At 34.6% G+C, this 18089-nt stretch overlaps 2 protein-coding genes across 57 annotated transcripts in view; one reads left to right on the top strand and one right to left on the bottom strand.

The window, feature by feature from the left end:
• Positions 1 to 3046, top strand: part of LOC125675297 (uncharacterized) — a 44150-nt gene extending 41104 nt beyond the window's left edge. For all 41 annotated transcript variants that reach the window (XM_056165420.1, XM_056165382.1, XM_056165369.1 and 38 more), the window contains 4 exons: positions 194 to 290; positions 475 to 593; positions 1199 to 1362; positions 2427 to 3046. In XM_056165420.1, coding sequence (XP_056021395.1) covers positions 194 to 290; positions 475 to 593; positions 1199 to 1362; positions 2427 to 2562 — 516 coding nt within the window. In that variant the 3' untranslated portion in view covers positions 2563 to 3046. The remainder of the gene's footprint in view (positions 1 to 193; positions 291 to 474; positions 594 to 1198; positions 1363 to 2426) is intronic.
• A 3736-nt stretch (positions 3047 to 6782) lies between these two features.
• The window catches only part of LOC125675218 (trichohyalin-like), an 86660-nt gene continuing 75353 nt past the window's right edge, over positions 6783 to 18089 (bottom strand). For 9 of the 16 annotated variants that reach the window (XM_048912786.2, XM_048912768.2, XM_056165202.1 and 6 more), the window contains 9 exons: positions 17672 to 17738; positions 17360 to 17383; positions 16681 to 16785; positions 16081 to 16164; positions 14439 to 14494; positions 13635 to 13746; positions 12810 to 12992; positions 11080 to 11262; positions 6783 to 8258 (listed from right to left, as the gene is read on the bottom strand). In XM_048912786.2, coding sequence (XP_048768743.2) covers positions 8163 to 8258; positions 11080 to 11262; positions 12810 to 12992; positions 13635 to 13746; positions 14439 to 14494; positions 16081 to 16164; positions 16681 to 16785; positions 17360 to 17383; positions 17672 to 17738 — 910 coding nt within the window. In that variant the 3' untranslated portion in view covers positions 6783 to 8162. Of the gene's footprint in view, positions 8394 to 10449; positions 10485 to 11079; positions 11263 to 12809; positions 12993 to 13634; positions 13747 to 13795; positions 14172 to 14438; positions 14495 to 16080; positions 16165 to 16680; positions 16786 to 17359; positions 17384 to 17671; positions 17739 to 18089 lie in introns of those variants that run through there. The other 7 variants (XM_048912797.2, XM_048912746.2, XM_056165163.1 and 4 more) reach the window with 7 other exon arrangements.

Here is an 18089-nt window from a genome sequence, read left to right as displayed (position 1 = left end):
ACAACTGGGATATATCCTAAGATTCAAACAACTTCAATATTTAAAGTCAGAAAGCTTCTGCCATGGGCAATCTTATTTGCTCCCTCCCTTTTGCAATGGGCTAAAGTTTGAGACAATATACAACACAGTTTATGGCTTGAAAGTTGTACAATACTAGCAGTTTGAAATTTCAAAATGTTGTCTATCATTTCAGAAAAATGTCCAAAAGACTACCTGGGTGACGGGCAGATTAGCTCTCTCTCAGCAGTCCAGTAGGTTCACATTGCCAATAGACATGGCACGACTGGAACGTAAGTTGACATTGATGGGGGAATGGAAAGAATTTCAAGTACCCTCTTTACTGGGTAGAACTGTCGTGATATAATATTGCAATATTTCTAGATTGATTTAATGCTGGCCACTAAGAATATATCTAATGGATTACAGTGATTGTTGATCTGCTTATATAAGGTTGATTTATATAATGTTTTCCAGAAATGTCCCCATTAGATTATGTGAAAAATTTCTGCGTCATCAAAAGACGACGGAAAAAGCTGTATCAGGATATCTACATGAAACACAGAGAAAAATCAGCTGGTGCAATACCATTCAAGGTATGTCAATATCCTGAATTGATTCAAAGAAACACGAGTTTTGGCCCTTTGTTTGAGCTCAAAATTTCAAGCATCTTTTTAGAAGTTTGACATAGTGGCAGGAGTAAAGTTATACAAAGTTAAGGGGTGGGATGGGGTGTCACAATAGAATCATCGTGTTCAATCCTTTGTTGATTGGTCTTCTCACATTACAAATATTTGTGGACATTAGAACATGATGTATACTTGGCACAAAGGGTGCTTATATGACCAGAATGTGTGTCTTAATTACGAATCAAGGTCATTTGTCCAAGGTCACTGGTAAAAAGCTTATATCCAAGCAGTATGCTCATATTTGACACAGAGGTTGCTTATAACCAAAAGATGTGGGTGCCATGGTCCCAGATCCAAGGTTATATTTTAACAAGGTCGATAACCAGGAGAAATGCTTGCTTGGGGTACTTGTATTATGGTGACAGCTAATGGCTTGTTATTTTTAATTGTCTTTTGTGCAATACAAACGTTTTTGTGTGGGTCTTGTATTAATTCTTTTTCTGATTAATGAATCCTAAGCAATGAAATATAATAATTTTTTAGACATTTTAAATTCTTTTCTTTCCATCCAGGATTTAGAAAAGGCCATGACAATGGTTTTAGTGAACACAATCACATCAGATGACTACAAGCGAATAGTGGAACTTCTGGACATTACAGAGACCACAAAAGTGGACCAGGACGCCTTCTCAGCAATGGCTGCCCTGGCAGAGAGGCTGATGTGTTCAACACATGTGTAAGTACACTTATAGTCTACAGATTTTGAATGTAGTCCTTCGTTATTGATAAAATATAAGGGAAAATCATTCTTTTTAGAGATAGAAATTGGGACTGCTAGCCATGTTGGTGTTTTGAATGCTCATAGTGGTTAATCAGTGTCCTTAGCTAGACTTTTTATACTAATTGCCCTCTGTGCATATGATTTAAAGGCTCACCCTTTTCAGCTTTAGCATCATATGATTATAAATCTTTCATAAGAAGGACTCTCCATTCATAAGTCAGTTATTCATTCAATACCTCGTGCATTAATTATGGATAGGTATTCAGCCACATAACTATTAATCAAGTCCTATGGATTCTTCATCATTTTTCAATGCCCTAGGACAGAATTCCCTGTTATCAGATTGCATAATAAAAGTTCATTGACATGCACGATCCTCTTTCTTGCAGTGAGTAAGTAAATACTACCTCTGTGTTGAACAGTAGTAAGTTATGGTGTTGTAGCATGCCAGATTTAACAGTGTGTCACTTTAAACCCTGATTATTAACACCTCCATGTTTCTGTGGAAGACCTGTGTTCTAGCTGATGCTGTGTGTTTTATTCCCCTTTACATAAAGTACAACCATGTGCTGGTTGATATCCAGTGGAGTGTATAAAAATGTCTACTAATCACCTTTAACTATCAAGAAAAACTTCATCTTCCATTGCACAAAATTTGAATATACAAAAGCATTTGTTTCCCTGCACCATATATAAGTAAATTTCTTCAAATGATGTTAATTAATCTTACATTCCCTAACCAAATGGATGTCTTGATTTTGCAGTTTTATGTAAAGATTTCATAACTTTAAAACTGGTTACCACAAAGTTGGATATACACAAAAAATTTCATCTCCTTCCAAAATGAAATCAACTATCTACCACAGCTAGCTTATGTAACCTATAGATTTGTATTTTGCCAAATATTTTTGAGTGGTATTATTTCAAATTTTGAAATCAGAAAATTGATGGAATATGAATTGCCAGTCCAGTGTCTATTTTGTGCTTAATATCTCAGTTTTGAGTTTGTTTTCAAATAGTTCCCAAGAACAAGTGGATCAGCCAGACTACCAAAAGGAGAAGATAGAATGTGCGGATTTTAGTGCTCTGAAGTGGAAGTTAACAGGAGTGGAAGTGAATCCCAAAATTGAACGGATTCTCAAAGAACTTAACTGAACAGACTGGTCCCCACCTGCAGTAAAAACTGGTAGCTAGTATTCACAAGTTCTGAATCTTGGAATGTTGTGACATTTTCAAACCTGGGAATTTCAGAGAGCATGCATGGATTCTTGAATATTTGCCTTGTTCATACCTGTGATTGTAGACTTTTCATGTCAAGGAGCAGGTCTCAGAGATTCTTTTTATAGTAATTTAATTGTAGAAGCTTAGGAGCATTCTGTGATTGTTAGTGGATGGAAACAGAGCCTCATAGAGACATTTGATTTAATGCAATACTGTATTTAGAGACAAGATCTGTAATTATTACAATACTCATCATTAAAGTCATAGCAATATAAGGTAATGGTTTCTGCAATCAGCAATATCTATCTATAGTATAACTCTGTATAAACTGTGATAAGGAAATTCATGCATATATTGCAGAGTTACATGTTTAAAATTTTATTATACATTCCTAATAAAAAATACAGAATATAGTCTCTTTCAATGATCTTCTTCATTTAATTTCATTATACTGGAGAATCAGGATTCTATAGTTTTCTAGATTCAATGGAGGGGTGGGTTATGGGAATTGACCCAGAGTTGTAGTTCAATACACTAGCTCCCAGTCCTTGGAGTATATCGAACTAGTACAACTCAGGGTAAGTTCCTATACACCCCTGATTTATTTCCTTGGAGTATATTGAACTAGTACAACTCAGGGTAAATTCCTATACACCCCTGATTTATTTCCTTGGAATATATTGAACTAGTACAACTCAGGGTAAATTCCTATACACCCCTGATTTATTTCCTTGGAGTATATTGAACTAGTGCAACTCGGGGCAAGTTCATATTCACCCCTAATTGGACTTCGACAATGAATTTAATTCCTATGTAACCTAGATGGAGTGCCATTTTACTAATTATTGCTCAATTAGAAAAATGATAAGCTCCCTACCACCCAATTTAAAAATGACAGAAAGACAGGGATGTGACATCTGCAATAGACTTTGATTGTGGTGTCACTTCTTCTGATTTACTTAGAAAGTTTACAAGATCAAGAATAGTGACACCACAATCAAAGTCTGAGATTAAAACTTTAAAAATATTGAATAATAGAGCAGTAGTTTGCTCCTTGTTTTGCCAATTGCTGTGGATTTATTGTTTCATACAAAAGTAGTTTTGTTTTGCAGTGAATACAAAAAATGCAGCTTTTTTATGCTCTTGAAAAATTTCGAGGGACTGGTGCATAGTCACCATCATGTCTGTCCGTCCCTCTGAGCTCATCTTTCCTAAGCCTTTCATCAGAAATTGATACCATATAGTGGATTTTTTCCATGGGATTATAATTTTGGCTTATTTTAGCAATTAGATAGCTTTCCGCCAAAATTTCACTCACCAAATATGCATCCAACTGCAACTTCAGTATGTGAAAGGGAGAACTCTTTCCTGTCCGCCAAAATGGATTCTGCTAAAATTATTAGCATACCTTTGAATCAGCAAATCATCAAATTTTAGATCCGCAGAATAAACCCGCTTTTAGGTATAATTGATCACAAATGTTTCTTGAGACAAGGAATTTTGGACCAAGATTTTTAAGGTCATTATGGAAAGGTCAAGGTCACTCAGAACATATAAGTTCCATATTTCAATGGTTTTTGATATAAAAGTTCCCATCTTGTAAACTTTCATCAGAAATTTATCATAAGTGATCACAAATATTCCTTGAGACAGGGTTTTTGGACCAAAGTCATTTTGGAAAGGTCAAGGGCACTCAGAACATATACCTTACATAAGAAAAAGGTGCCTTATTTCAACACTTTTTGATTATATATCACAAAGTACTAGGGAAATGGCTTTCAGACAAAGGTCACTCAGGGTCATTTTGTAAAGGTCAATGATTTGAACAGACTTGAATCTGCACTAAATACTGTGGAATCATTATTTCTGTGGTGGCTCAATTTTCGTGGGTACACCCCACCCACGAAATTACATCCTCAACGAATATACTATATATATATATATATATATATATATATATAGTATATTCGTATATATAGTATATTCGTATATTTATTGTATATATATATATATACAATAAATATTATAAATATATAAATCCACGAAATTACGTCCCCACGAACCCGTAAAAATTCAGCAATCCACGAAAATTGGGCCCCACGAATTTAAATGATTCTACAGTAAAAGGAAACTTTCTTGTAAATGTAAACTTTTCTGGTCCAGTGGTTCTTGAGAAGATTTTCCCTATATATTTATATGTAAAACTGTGATACCCTATTGTGGCCCCATCCTTGTCCCAGAATCTGTGATGTTAACAAACTTGAATCTGCACTATGTCAGGAAGCTTTCATGTAAACTTCTCTGGCCCAATCGTTCTTGATTTTCTCTATATATTTGTATATGTAACTTTGATTCCCTATTCTGTCCCCAACCTACCACTGGGGTCCGTGATGTTAACAAACCTGAATCTGCACTACGTCAGGAAGCTTTTGTGTAAATGTAAACTTTTTCTGGCCCAGTGGTTCTTGATAAGAGGATTTTTAAAGATTTTCCCTATGTAGTTGTATGTAAAACTTTGATTCCCTATTGTGGCCCCATCCTACCCCCCCCCCCCCCCCCCCCCCCCATGATTTTAACAAACTTGAATTTGCACTATGTCAGCAAGCTTTTGTCTAAATTTCAGCTCTTCTGGCCCAGTGGTTCTTGTGATTTTTAATTGATCCCACCTTATTTTTGCAATTATCTCCTTACTGAAGGGGCAAGGCCCTTCATTTGAACAAACTCAAAAGCCCTTCACCCAATGATGCTTTTTGCCAAGTTTGGTTGAAATGGCCAAGTGGTTCTGGAGAAGAAGTCAAAAATGTGAAAAGTTAACAGACGGACAACAGGCGATCAGGAAAGCTCACTTGAGTGAGCTAAAAACTTTAACCTTGGTCATATCTTTTACAACACAAGAGGTACAGCATTCATATTAGGCATGCATATTCCTTGTTGCAAAACCTTTCCATTAGTACCAAAATCTTTGACCTGGTAACCTACTTATAGAAAATTCTAATATATGCCATATCTTTTAAACCACAAGGCTCTGCTTTCATATTTAACATGTGCATTTCTCGTGAAGACCTTTTCAATTGTACCAAATTTAGTGACTGTGTGACCTTGAAATTGACTTCTGACCTACATGTATTTTGACAATCATTTCCTAAATGTTGTAATCCAGGGACATCAGTGTTTCACATATTGTTAGAATCTTCTGAATATTGAAACCTATTCAGAAATCATGTAATTAGCGTCTGATGAAATTATAGTCCTTTGTGACATTAAAGCTTAATCACATGCTTGTGGACTGTTTCAGCCAAATGCGTGGTCATCATTCATCCCTGGCTTGTTAGCCATGCAATCACATTTCCAATGTTTTTGGCTTTGATATCTTTACAAATTGTAATGATAGCCATTTCCTCATGAATGCGCTACAATTGTGAGCGATGTGCGAATGAATATTGATAAATATAGTACATCTATTTCAACTGCTGGGAATATCCTGACAGAAATAAAAGTGCACTTGTAGAATGTAAATATAAAAAAAAAAATTCATTTTTGAAAATACATGAGGAATGAACTGCAACACTTCACACCGGCTTAATTTTCATGAATCGCTAACACACTACATAGAGTATGCTGGCATGACAGTGGTTGTACCTGTCCAAGTCTGGTTAATGTGTGAGGGATTGGCATTCTATCCAGGGCGGATTCATTACATTTAATGAAAATACATAGTACTTCAATTCACAATATAACCATCTGGCATCATATACACGCATAGGGCATGTCAAGTATCGACAATTATCAAGTGAATGCTCCAACAATAAAAGAGGGTAAATACACTTGTACCGTGTTCTAATTTCAAAATGTAACAAAGCTTGCTTGCATATAGAAGTAACATCACAGCTAGTTCATTGTATCAGCCTAACAAATGTCGGATTAATGCTGCAAATACTCATCCAAGACAGAAGTAACATTACAGTTCATTGTACCAGACTACCAAATGTCGGATCAATGCTGCAAACACTCATCCAAGATCCCAGTGCAAGGTACCCTCATTTTGTGTATCTGAAGCAAAACCTACTGCAAGGTTGAATTTATGTCTTCAAATGCTGATCTTTGACAGCTTAATCCATTCCAATATGTATCTTGCAAAGCATCACAAAACCCAATAAAGTTGAACATATATTTTATTTATATATAATATATATTAATAATATCATAAATAAATTTTGCATATAATGCATAAAATTAAAAAAAAAAGAGGAAAGGAAAAAAAAAACCTAGCTAATAATGATTAATTGCAAAATTCTATTTTATGCTCTCATTCATACACAGTCATCTGCATCTCCATAACACAGGGACACATACACATCCAACCATTGCTAACCTACAACACAGGGACACATATACACATCCAGCCATTGCTAACCTATGACACAGCACTATTTCTTCCTCATATGGACGGAACCAAATATCACAGACTGTTGATGGATCATCAGAGAAGAACCTCTCTGTTTTTGTAAATTTAAAAAAAAAAAACGACAAAGAAAGCAACTTACATTACAAAGCAAATTTACAGCAAAAAATATCAGATCTGAATCCAGCTTTCTCAAGTGTACTAGTATCTACGACAGTTACTACATAAGTATGACTACCAAAAGTGAAAAATTTGGCACAGAATCTATATATAGACACTCTTCTAAAATAAATAGGATATATACTGATATTTGTGTGGACGGATCAAGCTACAGAAAAGTCCTGGGTGTACACGTAAAACCTCTTCTACATCATTTTGATTTGTTTTCTTTCCCCTCACTACCGAATACATACATTAACATGCATTAATCATATCAAGAGTTTCACACATGTACATTGATAAATTCATGAAGATGGGCATTTGATGCATGGGTGAACTTGTGTATCTGTTATATAATGAAAAATTCACTAGTAAGATATCTCCGAGTCACAGGCTGTACAACTTATGTATCCGTTATATAATGAATAATTCACTAGTAAGATATCTCCGAGTCATGACCTGTACTACTTATCCTTCTTGTATCAATCTATTTAAAATTTTGAAAAGAAGAAACCACACAAGGAACAAAATATAACATAAAATATTGAAAATACATATTTCAAGAGAATGATTCTTTAAAAAAAGTCAGCTTAGATGACATTATTGCAAAAATCTAGCATTATGGTCAATGTATTATTGAGAACATACAATTACACACTGTATAATTACACTTTCTAAAATCAATATCACAAGTATATGTACGGGATTATGAAAAAAATATATTACATACATGATTATGTTTCAAATTGCTATTGGGGAAAAATCAAGCACAGTTGTTGAAATTGATATAATCAAAACAATGATTTACATATCGATACTGTATGTATATTTGCAATAACATATAATATATAGATTCATTTTGATGACAATGTAACCCTAATGATGGAAATATATATAACTATAGTAATGCATATATAACAGATACTCAAATCATGATCATGATTAACAAATGTTATTACGATCATGATTACAATCAGTAATGGTTATTGTCATGAACGGAATACCAAGCTTCTCTGGGATGGTAGTACCTGTCCAGGTGATTGTACGACCTCCCCAGGTAGATCAGGTCCTGTAACAAACATAGGAGAAATCTTAACAACAATGTACACAGTTTCCATGGTTACTGTGTTGTGTTGAGATCTCTGACAGGTGATGGGGACCTCTTGTTCAGCTGTTGGTAAGATTTACTAAGGTGGATCAAATCCTGAAAGAAACCCAAATAACATTCTAACATCAGCACATGTTCTCTGACTAATGAATACGAAATATTTTATTGGGTATATTTGAATTTAAAACATTGAAGAATAATAAATATTTCTTTGCGTATTAGCTTGTACACATATATTGCATCATAAATTGTACTAAATCAAAACGGTTTTTTCTCTATATATATAAATATACATATTAATATAAAAGTATTTTAAATTAGCATTTTTTCATAATAAATGATATAAAGCAATTAAAGGAAGAGAGGAAAAAAGTGAAAAGCCAATGTTAGCAATGTTTATATGATTAGCTTGTACTACATAGTTGCCAGATTATACTGCAGTTGATTCACATACAGCTTTAAACATGCAAGCACCATCACCACAACCTGCTGAAACTATACAATGTCTACATTAGCACAAGATATATTTTGGAACATGTATACACATGTATAAGCTAAGCTCTAGGATGTTACATGCATATATACTGTATAGGGGGATAATAAATCACGGCGGAAATTTTCGCTATATACGGGGTCTAGACAAATGCGCAAATTTACGAAACCATGAATATTTTTATTTTTGTAATATTAAATGTAATTTAATTGTTATTAATTTACGACCGTGGCCATCTTGTATTTGCCTGGGCACCATTACCCGTTTGTTTATTATGATTTTAACCAATCAAAACAAAGACTCCCCTTTTTGTCCTTTTAATCAAGACCCTCTAAGCCTGAGAGGGACCCCCTAGGGACAATTGAGGGCGCCCCCTATATACTGTACGTAATCAACAACCTATCAGATTGGTTGTCCAAGTAAGAGCGCCACCTATATACATAATTAATAACCAATCAGTTTCTATCTGTGTCAAATTAAAAAAAACAAACAATTAATTGACCAATCAAATGCCTATTATTATTATTCTTTACCTAAGCATCTCAAGTTAGCGTCACTTTCAAAATATTCTTTGAACCATTAGGCCACTTCAGTCGTAAATTAAAATTTTGGGGGGGGGGGGGGGGGGGGGGGGGGGGAGGGGGGCGCCTTACAACATACAAGTACGTCAGGAACTTTTATAGGATACCAGATTGGTACGTGGTTTTCTAGGAAGAAGTTCTAAGACTCTACGATATCATTCTTGAGGCTGATTTTGCACAAAGTGCGCTTTCATTCGTGGCTATGGACTGTTCCGCTATGTGTGACGGATGCTGGTTCTATTACCCTAATGAGTATGCGGACTTGTCAATTTGCTCTACATGCTCCACCCGTGCTCAATAGACTCTACACGCTAGCAATAGACTTTGTTGACTTTCCTAAAAACTAATCATGCCAGGTGAAGAAGAGGAAATCACGATGTGTGTCAGTGAGGAAGCTGTTCGTCGCTGGGCTCATGCCAAAAAACTGTCCGAATTGACGACCGACACATTGATTACTATGGGCTATGACAGCATGGAGGCCCTGTCTTTGCTAACTGCCGACGTTCTGCAGGAGGCCGACATTCTTGTCGGCCAAAGACGGTTCCTGATTCATTCGATTGAAGGCACATTCCCCCTCGGCCCGGCTGCTTCCGCGTCAGAGGAAATTCAGCCAGCATCAACGACGGAGTCAGTTTTCGCCAGACTGCCACAGTCGTGCACAGATGCAGATGCACAAACGGACGCATTCCTAAGGAATGTCTTAGGGGAATTTAACCTCCTCTCAATCTAGTCATCAGTCCGCTCTTTAATACACAATGTGTTTAAAAAAGGGGGGCCCTTATAGTGATTCGAATCCGCAAATTTATGAACCCGCAAATGTGTCTAAAATGAAATAACCGCGAAAATTACAACCCGTGAAATTATTCCCCTATTCAGTATCTAAATCCACATATAAGCTAAGCTTTAGGATGCTTTCTCTGGATCCTCGTTAATGTCTCGCTGACTAATTGCATAGGATTCCCATATCCCCAAATTCTAAAAATACCTTTTTAGTATTATCAAACACAGAATCTCGTATATATACAGTTTAGAACTAGATTCAAACATCTCCTTTAAAACCAAATTAAGCTTTATATACCACTTGATTGATTCTTTGGCATTCTAATAGTACTCCTGATATCATAAAAAAGATTGTAATAGAGAAAACATCCCAAATCAAACATTCCATAGCAAATTAAACTAGTACACATAAATAGTACGTGTACACATAAATAGTATGTGTTTTGAAATTAACAATTTAAATAAAAGCTTTTCTTATTAAAAGTTAAATACTCGAGAAAAAACATTAATTAACAGAAAAAGAAGTCTAGATTAATACCAAGTTTATACTTTAGTGTAATATAACTTTGTGTTTCCAGAAATTAAAAGAACTTGATCTAAATAAGTATTAAAGAAGATATACATAATAGAACTAAATTTTTCTAGCACATAGGATAAATTTTACACAGCTTTATTTGCCTACTGACAAATTTCTAGATATTCATCTTCAACCCCAAGCATTCAAACACCATGTAAGAAGCACATGCATTGGAACAGTGCATTGGAGTGCCATATAAAAGACTATAGGGAACCAAAAATTACAGTAGAAAATGCAGAATGAAGACACCAACTGCTAAAAAATTCAATGGGCAAAGCTGAAGCCTGTGTAAAAGTTTCCCAGAGAGAGCACAGTAGTAGTATCAGTGATCGGTACAGAACAATGGCATACCTTGGCCTGGTCAGTCAGCGAGTTCTGTAGCCTGGTCACCTCTCCCATCTTCTTTGAAATCATGTTCCTGTTCAATCTCTGATGGTCAGCCACAGTCTCGCTGTCAATCACCCCCTCCTTAGATCTGTGCTCTAGGTAGTGGGCTAGCTTCTCCCGATGTGTAGGCTGGTGCAGGTATGTAGTCTGAAAAAAGAGAGACTCTATACAACTGTATACATAAACACACACATAATTTAATTTTACTTGCAACATGCAATTTTATTGATTCATTTGACTTTTATCAACATTCTTTATATCGTATAAACAAAGCTGCAGTTTAGTCCCGCTATATGATGTCCTAGGAATGACATCACATGAATACCTGCATTAATATACAATACATTGCATAACAGTGATACAAACAAGTCTTTCTGCTTTAATGTTTATATAACATTCACAATAATTTTAGAAATATTGCATGTAGTTGAGGGCTGGGGTTCTCGAAAAACCATTGTCAACTCTGGCTACGCCTCGGTTGACAATGGTTTTCTCAGGGTGAAAATTTTCCATGTTATCCACAACTACATGCATTATCTATGTAATATTTGACTATTTTCTTTACTTCTTCAGGGGTACTTCTGAAGCATTTTGACGAATTATTTTACTTTTGAAGACGTTAAGAAACTAGTCGAGTATACTCTATCAGCTTTGTGATATTTTCAATGAAATATATATATATATATATATATATATATATTATATTTATTGTTCTTGATTATAAAATTGTATTTGCTTGATATATTTCAATGTTTACGAGGTATATTTTTGTAAAATTTGATATCATCAATATGGGTGTATATACATGTACATGTTCTAGAGATTATAATGCAAAATATATACTGGCAATTATGATTATTTATGGGGTTTTTTTTTGTATGCCCAAGATATAACTCTAATAGTTTTCAAGATAATGAGGAATTTCAAAACCATTTTGTGATTTCCCCCCCCCAGCAGGTCATGAGTAGTTTAAACATTAAATCATTTAAATTATAAAATTATTTATGTTTTCTGTTGTAAAATTGTTACAAAACTCTTAACAAGTGAAAATCTGTTATTTTTCTTAAGTTTTTACCTAATATGATGTATTTAGGTGCACAAGTTAATAAAATATGAGATAATTCTATTTTTGTATCACAATTTCACTGTTGAATTTTGGGGTTATGTGCTCTGAGATGCATCATATGAAAATCAAGTCTATATATGTCTGATTTAAGAATGAATCTTATAATTCTTTTCTTGATGGCATCATAGGAAAAATGGGACAGAAAACTCCATCAATGTGCATTGATGAAAAAGTTTAAAACACCAAGTTTAAATAATAAAAGATGATTTTGTTTTCAAATTCATATGATGTATCAATACACAACATGAAGTCAAAATCAGGTTTTCTTTGATGCAAAAATCAAACCAATATTTCAGCTAATCAAATTCATAAAAATTTCATTAAGACAATAAATATTAAATGATATGAGCTTGTTAGTTAACTTATAAGCTGTTTTAAGCATTCAAATGAAAAGAAAAATGATTGAAATAAATTCTTGAAAGGAAGGCTCTACTTTAGAATCAAGGAATATTTTCAAATGTAATCTTTAGCAGTTACCTCCCGTCATACTATAAAATCAAGAATCTGGACATCACTAATGAGTCATTGAGCAAATTTTAATTGATTAGTCTCTATTATTTGTACTTACTGAACGATAGTGAGCTGGATTTGATAGATCGGGAACAGAGAAGGAATTGAATTTACTGCTTTTAAGAGCGATATTTTCATCTTGAAGCTGCATGACCCTAGCCTTCAATTGGTTTATCATCTTCTCATTCTGAATATCATTTTCTACAGCTGAAGCATTTTGATGAATCATTTGTTTCTGGTTCTGAAATGTAGAATAGAAAAGTTCATACATTAAATGTACTAGAATCGTATCCTGGAAATAGCTATTATCCTAAGCCATGTTTGCTTCTAGTAGATAGCTCTCCTCCCCTGGAAAGCCAACTATATACTTGTAGTAGGATTTCCCTTGCATAAACAAGAGCTGAATTTTGTCATTATCCTATTTTATCACATGTTTACTCCTTTATCCAGTGGATATCACCCATTACATAAATTTTGAAACGTAGTAAATTTTACATAGTTTGTTTACAAATTGTCAGGTAGCAAAATTCCCAACATAATATAGCAACCTAAATCAATAACCGGAGGGAGGGCTTAAGGTGTGATAAAAAGAATCTCCAATGGTCTGGGTAATCAACCAGAACACTTGGGTGGGGGTGGGGCTGGATACCTATTATGTAAAACTGCTACTGTACACCAGTAATAAATTGTCTGCCCTGAGGAAGAGCTATATTTAGCTAGCTTGTGAGAAATGCTAAAACAGGAAAACCTTACCATCAGGGATATAGGACATAAGTACTCAATTAGTACCTACCTCTGCCAGTCTCCTGCATTACTCAGTACTGATGTTAGTACGTACCTCCGACAGTCTCCTGCATTAATCAGTACTGCTATTAGTACATACCTCTGCCAGTCTCCTGATTTCCCTTTCCAGTCTCTCGATCTCATAATTTTGAACTTCATCCCGAGGACTGTACTCATAGTGAGGAGTAGACACCAGCTTGTTGTTGTATTGACTAAGCAAAAAAAAACAACAAAGAATTAGAATGAAGTAAAAATTCATAAAGTTAATTCGCATTGAATAATTTTTTTAATTCTTTTTCTTTCAAATATTCATACTGCATATGCATGTGAGTTGACCAATGAGATCAGCAGTTCTCTCTGACCAAAACTAGTAAATTCAGGTCACTATATACCACACTCTGTTTATATTTTAGATCACAGACCATCACCCGTCAATGAACAGTATGATTGTACACTACCTTGACTGCGACAATGTATCCTCCATGCGATTCATCATGGAGTCAGTAGTCATTCTCCATTTATCATAGCTATATTGTACAGCTTGTAAATCCTCATCTCTCTGTTTTAATACCCTTATGTACTCCTTACATTTCTCAGTATAGCTTTGTTCCTGCTGTTGCAATTTTTGTTCATATTCCTGATAAATACAATGTATCTTAAGAGTTACCTCCCTTGCTTTACTCAGCTTTCGGAATGATTACACTGATTCCCAGACAGAGAGAGCTCAAGGTTTACAGGAAACAGAATTAGGTGAAAATATCCAGTTACACAAGACCTCCTTTATGATTACATTTCATAGGGCCCTACTCTGTAACACAGAAACATTGAACTCTCTGCAGGACTGTGATTGTGCTGTGTGCTAAACTCTCTACAGGTTTGTGTCATTGTGCTACCATCTCCTTACATTTGATTGTTGGGCTTGTGCACATTGTAGCCATTGTACTGGGGTGCTGGAACCTGCTGCAAAAAGCACAAAATGCATCAACTATTCATCGTAAATCTTAAATCAAGCACTTATAATACTTTTTTCTGAGATACTGTATGTGTACCTGAGTTAATTCAATATTCAATGCAGTTGCAGGCAAAGGACTACTAGTATTGGGCACAACTATTACTTAGTGTTATCAGTGTACACTATATTATGAATGTTATATATCGTCGACTTACCATTTTCGGTGACTTTAGTTATAAACCGCAATTTTCTCATTAATCACTTGGATTAAATAAACAATACTCCTAACATTAAAGTAATTGAATTCCTTTACTTTCATCTAAGAATTCCAACTCCATTGGTACATTAATTGAATATATTTTCGTAACAAAAAACAAGTCACTTTGTGGTCTTAAAACGGTGACTTCACCTATTTCGGTGACCATTGTTGATATAGGTTTGCCAAAAGTTTGTAACTGTTAAAACGTATATATAGGAAGAATGTGCAACTAAACGTCAATGAATAACATAACATAATTTAGAGTTCTAGACTTTTGGTATACTTTATATCAATTTGAAGGTTTGCTTGAAAAAGTAATAAGTAAATGGGCTAGCTTATTTTTGGGGTGCTCATGTTGATTTTTTTTTTTTATACATACTCCCCTTCTAGTAGTTCATTTTCGGGGGAAAATTGAAGACGTACTCTATATATGTTTGCAAACACTACGGCGAAATTGATGGCGCAATCTACAACCAAAAACGATAACGCGAACACGTAAACAAAAGGTCACCGATTCTGGTCAGTCACCGAAATAGGGCAGTCAACGATATATCGTGATGATCATTTATTAATACACTCGTGACTGTGGCAAAGAACGCCAGCTATAAATCATATCACTCATGCAAGTACACAGGCGGTAATCTTACTCACAATAAAATGATTTGAGAAATGAATGATACATATGCAGAAAGGAAAAGTGGACATACCCATGAATGACATTTGCTCCAATCTTAATTACCTTGAATCAGACTAATACTCAAAATGAACAGATATTCTAGCATAAAATTTTTAAGTTTTGTATACTTGCTTTATTTTGTTTTACATTCAGATTTCTTTGACTATATGTCTATTGTCCATGCTGACCACAGTACGATGGAAGTACATGTCAGAATTTTAAACTCAGCCAGTAGTTCAATTTACAGCTGAACAATGTGGTGTGGAATAAATATGGAACTTGATATCATTTCATGGTGTTGACAGATTCCAATACTTAATGTGAGGTGATCATTTAATGGTGTTGACAGATTCCAATACTTAATGTGAGGTGATCATTTAATGGTGTTGACAGATTCTAATACTTAATGCGAGGTGATGAAAACACATTGCCACCTTTTATATCCCTCAATTTTGCTGCAATTCCATACCAGTAAATTTGGCATGTGAAAATGTCCACTTTTCCTTAAGTCTTGCAAATGCACCGAATACAGGAAAATCTGCACAAATGTCCTTTGTCCAATTAAAAACTCAACAATTATAAAATTAATAAAAAACTCCTACTTCTTGAGTGTAATTATTCATGGGGATTATTCACAGCTGCTTCATCACTACACATACCTTCATCAAACTCTGTTTCACCTTCTCTAATTCTTTACTCCTCTCCACTTCTATCTCTTTCTTGACACGCTGAACAAGGTCATCCTGTATAAAGACAACACACTACATTTGCATTTCCAATGTTTTTGCTTTAGATATCTTTACTAATTCTAATGAGAGCTATATCCTCATGAATATGTAGCAGTTGTGAAAAATGCGCACATGAATCTTAAAGTTTGCTGGCATGAAGTGTTGCAATTCATACCTGAAATTAATTTCTTACATAAAAATCTTTTAGGAATGAGAATTATGCACTTATTGCAAAGCAATACAAGTTATTCACTGCATTGTCAGTGAAGTCTGTATCCAAAATTTTCTATTTCTACTACAAACTTCTCTCCAACACCTACATTTTCTGCATTCACCTTAATTCTTACTTTTTTAAGAAATAAAGTCATGTGAAATTTGAAGAAAACAAACTTCTCACAAACTAAACATTACCACTTTACAGTTTGCTTTATGCCCCGACTATAGTTTGCATTTGACTATTAAAAATTCAGAAAATAAAACTATCTGTAGGATTGATGTTATTAGTCTATACCTACTGCCTAGTTAACGTACCTTCTCTTTTTCTACTCTGAGTAGTGCCGTTTTCTGTAATTCTAACTCCCGTCTCAGTTCTGTTACATGATTGCGGAGGTCTTGGTTGCAGGCCCTGAGGTTTGCCTACACAAAACAACATAAAACATCTATACAAACACGCATGCCAGAGGTCACTTAACACATTACAACTTTTCCACTGGAGTTTGGATTTTCCATAACGGTAGGTGTATAATGACATTAAAAGAATGAAAATAATTAACCTATCTTGGAGTACCTGCATTAACAAAATCTTGTGGCTGTATCATTTTTACACTTGTATAGAGTACCTCAAGCCTTGCATATAAGAATAATAATTTTGCTATATGAAACATCTATTATGGAACATTGGTATTCATGTAATTTCATGTATGTTAATTCACCAGGAACAATACAACATTTGAGAATGGTTAAAAATGTATGAAATTCAGAGCTGATGAAGATTATACACATGTACATGTATCTACTGTCTCAAACATGTCAGACTAAACCCTCTCCCATTAGCAGAAATGGACTGACAGTTTTCATTATTAAATGAACGATTAAGAGCTAAGCTTTAACGACTACAGAAGACTAGGCAGCAATGTTAAACAGACAATGATAAATATTGCATAGACACAGGAAAGTCACCAGCAATACTATATTGATGTGAAAAACGAACCTCAGTTTTATCTGTGGGCTGTATCTATTGTGTATATAGAACAAAAACATCAACCAGTATTTAAATATTGTTTAGTTTTTACCCATATCTCTTATCTGCAATTAGTACTATTTCAAAGGTAGGAAATTACTAAAAGCTATAGGAAAGTATGAAATGAAAGGAAAAATTTCTTCATTTTGCCATGAATCATTTATTCCACCAAATACATGCACAATGCATGGAAAATAGCATGGAGATCCCAACATTTACTGAAGCCTGGGATAAAATGGAAGGGTAGATCTTGTATTTAGTGTACAGATCCATGTCACTCACCAATGCTGCAGTGGTAGGGGTTCGACTCCTGCCATTTGGTGTGTAACCACCATTTTCTACTTGGAAGCTGTTGGGGAAAAAACTCAAGAATTAAATAGAGCACATGAATAAGAAATCAATTTTATATAACAATTTCCACAGCCAAATTCTAGGCTTATCTGTTTTATGGTGACACTCTTGTGAGGAAGTATAAAAAATATCTCTAACAGGATTACATATTATCTTCATTCTTTAGCGGTTGCATTGGTAGATAAAAGGCTCATAAAGAAAAGATAGCAGTGCCAAGTCTATATCTAGATACCTTGCTGCTACAGAATTTTTTTCCCTATATATAATCATCAATGGCAGTAAAAGATGTTTTCTTTTCCCCCCAACATTTTATTATGATCTGCATATACTTTTCGAAAATAGACTGAAA

This window comes from Ostrea edulis, chromosome 1 (assembly GCF_947568905.1).
Source record: "Ostrea edulis chromosome 1, xbOstEdul1.1, whole genome shotgun sequence".
Taxonomy (NCBI): domain Eukaryota; kingdom Metazoa; phylum Mollusca; class Bivalvia; order Ostreida; family Ostreidae; genus Ostrea; species Ostrea edulis.
This window is presented reverse-complemented; position numbering and strand designations above follow the sequence as displayed.